Raw genomic sequence first — 5,869 nt, 5'->3', positions numbered from 1 at the left:
CAAGAGAGGCTATTGTGGCTGGAATGGATGATACGGATGTAAATGCTTTGTTTCAAATGTTTTTATTACTGTATGCGGATGATACTGTGATCTGCTCAGAGTCGGAAAAAAACCTGCAAGAATGTTTAAACAAAATGCACGAATACTGTTTAAAATGGCGTCTAAATATTAATGTAAACAAAACGAAAGTTATAGTTTTTTCCAGAGGTAAAATTAGAAATAAACCACTGTTTACGTACAATGGCAATTTAATCGAAGTAGTGTTTGATGTAATGTACTTGGGCCTTAAGATTAATTATAATAATACATTTTCAGTCGCACAGAAGAATCTATATGATCGTGCCTCAAGGGCAATGTTTGTTCTTTTGCGCACTTGTAGACAATTGTCACTACCTGTGGACATACAAGTTGACCTGTTCGATAAAATGATTGCTCCAATTTTATTGTATGGATGTGAAGTATGGGGTTTTGGTTCCTGTGAACTTGCTACTAAACTTCAATTGCGTTTTTATAAAATTGTTTTCAAACTAAAAAAATCAACTCCAAATGCTATGATATTTGGTGAACTTGGAAGATATCCACTAGATGTTAATATGAAATGTAGAATGCTTTGCTATTGGTATAAACTGATTAGTCCTATTCATAAAAATAAATTTTCAAGTATTGTGTATTGCTTTACTTATAGATTGTATATCAACAAGATGATTGAATCCAAGTACTTATGTTTCATTGAAAAAACCTTAAATGAAATTGGTCTCTCTGGCCTTTGGACTTCTCAAGAAAATATTCAATACTCAAGCACATGGTTTAAAAAGAAAGTAAAAAGAAGTCTATATGACCAGTATATCCATAAATGGTTTACAGAAATTGGAACAAAAAATATGTTTTGGAATTATCGAATGTTCAAAGATATTTTTGCATGTGAAGACTACGTCACAACCCTGCCATATCAGCAATGTGTTCAATGATGAAGTTTAGAACAGAAAGAACGTTATCTTAACATCCCGAGGTCAGAAAGAACTTGCACCAAATGTGTATCGCATGACATAGGTGATGAATTCCATTATTTATTTGTCTGTGATTTTTTCAAAGAAGAAAGAGCTGAGTTGTTACCACCTTACTATTGGAAAAAACCTAATGCACTTAAATTTAAAAAGTTGTTTGCTACTAAGAAAAAGAAATTGCTAAAGAATATTTTGGACTTTACTAATAGAATTTGTAACAGTTTTTCATAATTTTTTTTATTTTCTATTTTTTTTATTTTTTATTTTTTATTTTTTTATTTATTTATTTATTATTTTAGCATATATCATGATTGTATTGATTGTATTTATTGTTCAAAATGCCCCCATGGGTTATGGACCAATAAACTTGAACTTGAACTTAAACTTGAACACTTGATTTATCTTCTTTGAGCCATGTGACGTCAGAGGCAGACACAAACTCATATTTAGGCGTCCAGCCGAGACTATAAAATATTGTATGTTTGTGTGCGTTCAATCATATAAACTAAAACGAACTCTAACCAGAATCGATCGATACATAAATGTTATTAGTATTTTTGACAAAAATATGACATTTTACACAGATCTCAACAGTTATTGTTTACCTCGACCGCTGGTGTGGTCTCGGAGGAACACTGACTGTCACATTCTGTGTAAAATGTCATATTTTGGTAAAAAACAAACAAATAACGCATACTAATTATGAATGTTTATATACCAACCAACGAGGGTGGACAGAGCGGCCCCGTGCAGGACTCCCGTGCCGATGACGCAAGGGGTGGTGGAGAGACGGAAGAGGACGAGTGGGAAGACGCCCAGACAACAGACGTCAGCAAAGAATCCCAAGCTCCCACGGACAACATCCCCCTCACAAGGGCGGCGCAGCTCAGCTCAGACAGATAAGCAACCTCAAAGCAAAAACACAAACACGCACTCCTCTGCAAAACACAAACCAAAACAGAAGCAGGGAAAATCAGCACTCGTAGAAAGAGGTAGACAATTAACAAAAGACAGGAACAGCAAGAAACAAACACAACTCGATTTTGACTCTCGCACTCGGTCAAATACCCCCAAGCGGACACGCCAAGAGACAGAGGGGGTTTCCCCAACAACAGAAGGCGTGGAGAAACACGCACGGCTTGATGCGAGTGCCAACTAGCGCACGTGCTGTGTAACAAGAACTGACACTGATACTAGACACTGACAATGGCTTGTAACATGAAATTGTTCTCGCTGAATACTCGAGGATTAAGAACCAAAAGAAAAGGAAAAGTTTGTTTACGTTTTTCAGAAGCAAAAAGTATGATGTCATTTGTTTGCAAGAGTCGCATATTACTAAAGATGTCAGTGAAGAATGGAGGAGAGAGTGGGGTGGTGATCTGTTTTACAGCGAAAGTACCGTGCATAGCTCGGGACAAGTTATATTATTGAAAAAAGGGTTTGTATGTGATTAAGTAAAGATCGTGTGTGAAACGAAGCGCATTCTTGCTGTGAAGATTGGTAGTGATAACCAATGTTTGATTATCGCAAATGTATATGCACCCAACGAGTCTAGAGAGAAAATGACCTTTTTTACAGATGTATCAGACATGTTAAAAAAGGAAGATGGTGATATAGTGTTGTGTGGTGATTTTAATTGTGTCATGAGCAATGAGCTCGACATAATAAGTGGAGAGAATCATTCAAATGTTGTTGTGAAACAATTTAATGACCTGGTGAATGAATGTGATTTATACGATGTATGGAGAATGCATAATTTAGATAGAAAAGAATTTACATGGTCAAAAAATGTTCCATTTGTGGCAATAAGACTTGACTACGTTTTTAGTAGTTTAAGTGTGTTTGAAAAGATTGTTGATTGTGACATAATCTCTGTTGCGACGTCGGATCATAGAGGTTGTAGTATTCATATTAAACTCTGTGATGTCGTTAGAGGAGAGGGTTATTGGAAATGTAATAATTCTCTGTTACATGATGTGAGCTTTGTTGATCAAATGAACAAAATGTTTGACACATTTCAACTTGATTATGAAGAGGATTGTCAACTTGGTTGGGAATTATTGAAAATGAGAATCAAAGATTTCTCACAAAATTTTAGTAAGCTTAAAAGTTTTCAAATTAAAAATGATGTTGCAAAATTGTATGGAGAATTAAATGAGTTGGATAAAGCCCTTGGGATCTCCCCTGACTGTATTCAAACGCAAGGTAAACGGCAGAAGGTCAAGCTGCAGTTAGAACTGTTAGAGCAGCGTAAATCTCGTGCAGCACAGGTGCGTGCAAGAGTTCAATGGATCGAGCAAGGTGAAAGGAACACACCTTTTTTTCTTGGGTTAGAAAAGGCGAGAGCAAATGCAAAAATAATGGAAAGTGTAACAGATGATAATGGACGAATTGTTACAACGCAAGAGGATATTATTCTCGTCCAAAAAACGTATTTTGCTGATTTGTATAAACGAAAAATTGATGAGGGAAACATGAGCTTGAAAATTGACACTTTTTTGAATGGAACAAAGGTTTTAAAAATAAATGATCAGCAGAAAGACAGCTGTGAAGGGGAAGTGGTAGAAGGAGAAGTTTTGTCAGCTCTAAAGCGTATGAATAATGGTTCTGCGCCTGGAATTGATGGATTAACAGTTGAGTTTTATAAGGTTTTTTGGAGGAGCCTAAAAGGGTATATACTTGCTTCTTTTAACTCTGCTTTTAAGAATGGAACTCTATCTAATTCACAGTGTAAAGCGGCAATTACACTGATTCATAAAGGGAAGGATTTATCAAGAAATGATTTAAAGAATTGGAGACCTATTTCACTGACCAATACAGATTATAAGTTATTAGCGAAATGTGTAGCTCTTCGGCTCTCTGGTGTTGTAGGGAGTGTTGTGAATGAGGATCAAGTTGGGTATATAAAAGGTAGACGTGTCTCAACCTTATTGCGATTAGTTGATGATGTTTTAGAACATGCAGATTTAAATAATAAGCCTGGATTGATGGTGTCAATTGACTTTTTTCATGCATTTGATTGCATTTCCAAAGAGTTTATGTTGAAGATGTTTGAAAAATTTGGTTTTGAAGCTGATTTTGTGAAATGGGTTGATGTTTTGATGAAAAACGCAAGAAGTTGTGTAAATTATTGTGGTTGGTTATCTGAATTTTTTAATATTGATTCCGGAATAAGGCAAGGTTGTCCTTTTTCCGCACTAGCCTTCGTATTAGCAGTTGAATTGTTAGCAATCAAAATTCGAGAGGCCAAAAATATAAAGGGTATGTCATTATGGAACAAGGGAGATATGGATAAAGTTTTGAAAGTATTGTTGTACGCTGACGATGTTACATTGCTTTTGCAAGATGAACATGACATGTTCCAAGCCCTGGCTTTGATTGATAAATTTTCGGAAATATCAGGTTTGAACATAAATCACCAAAAATCCAAGCTAATGTGGTTTGGGTCACGGAAGAACTGTAGGAATGAGTGTTGCGGTTTTGCTTGTACAGACAAAATGAAAATTCTGGGTGTATATTTCTGTAATTACATGCGTGCGTCAAAAGTGAGAGAGAATTGGGAAGAGAGAGTGAATGTGGCGAAAAGGCTCATCTGCGTGTGGGAGAAAAGGAATTTGAGCATTATTGGTAAAGTCTGTGTATTTAAAACGTTTATTCTGCCACATTTTGTCTATATAATGCAGGCGCTGATTGTACCAGACGACGTTCTAACTGAAATTAATAGGTTAATGTTTCGCTTCGTGCGGCGCAAAAAAAGACTGCAACAGGAAGGCATCTGAAACGGTGAAAAGAACTGTTTTATGTAACGAAGTTAAGCAAGGTGGATTGAATATGATTGATTTGCGACAGATGCAGTGTTCCTTTTTGTTAAGCTGGGTTGTGAACCTAACTCTGTCTAATGAAGACCAGAAATGGTCATGGCTCCCAAAAGCACTGTTTTTTCGTTTTGGGAGTCGCTTTGAATGGGGTTTTTTTTTTTTTTTTTTCGCTCCAACTTCAAAGCAGAAGTTGTTGCCCTCCATACAGCTGCAGACTTCCTCACCTCTCTTGAGGAAACCCCACCCAAGGTTGTCTTCCTCTCTGACTGCCTGTCCGCACTACAAGTCCTCACAGCCCCTGCAGAACACCTCGTGGAAGAGCTGAAGAAGTCCCTGAACGACTTGTCCCAGAAAGCCTCCGTAGTTCTGCAGTGGATTCCAGCGCACTGCGGCATCGCTGGAAATGAGAAGGCGGATGGTCTGGCCAAAGATGCAGGAAGACAGGAACAACCAGAAACCAGCCTGTCCTTCCGAGAGACCAAAACCCTCATCAAGCATCGCTGGAAGACAGCATTCAAAGAAAGAAACGGAGGCTACAAGCCAGACCAAGACCCCATCCACCGCCTCAGCCGTGCAGAGCAGACTGCCATCTTCCGGCTGCGTACAGGGCACTGCGGCTTTAAAGCGCACCTGAAAAGGATCGGCGTAGCAGAGTCGGCATTGTGCGATTGTGGGGCGGCCGACCAGACAGTAGAACATGTATTGAATACATGCACAAACTTCACCCTGCTGCGGAACCAGATCTGGCCAGAAGGAGCTACACTGGAGACCAAGCTCTGGGGAACGTCAGAAGACCTGAAAGCGACGTTCCAGTACACGACAACAGCGGAACTACGACCCTAGACACAACCGTCGAACGCAGAAGAAGAAGAAGAATGTTTTTTAGCGAACATTAATAGCAAACCATTTAAAGGATTGGACAGTATTAAATCGGAATTTTGGTCCGCTGTGTTGAAGGCATGGCTTGATAATAATCAAGTCGATAATGGTAATTCTGTATCGGGTTTGTTGTGGAACAACAAAGATATAATTTGTCAAGGTAACCCA

The 5,869-nt window shown here is 38.2% G+C and overlaps 1 protein-coding gene across 1 annotated transcript; it reads left to right on the top strand.

Moving 5' to 3' along the window:
- The first annotated feature begins 1,770 nt into the window (after positions 1–1,770).
- LOC138950060 (uncharacterized) lies at positions 1,771–5,665 on the top strand. Its single transcript, XM_070321841.1, has 2 exons — positions 1,771–1,996; positions 5,031–5,665. Exons 1-2 carry the CDS (start codon positions 1,771–1,773, stop codon positions 5,663–5,665), a joined length of 861 nt encoding a protein of 286 aa, XP_070177942.1.
- Positions 5,666–5,869: the final 204 nt, after the last annotated feature.

Source organism: Littorina saxatilis, linkage group LG16 (genome assembly GCF_037325665.1).
Source record: "Littorina saxatilis isolate snail1 linkage group LG16, US_GU_Lsax_2.0, whole genome shotgun sequence".
Lineage (NCBI taxonomy): Eukaryota > Metazoa > Mollusca > Gastropoda > Littorinimorpha > Littorinidae > Littorina > Littorina saxatilis.
Note: the sequence above shows the minus strand (reverse complement) of the source record. Positions and strands in the feature narration are given on the sequence as shown.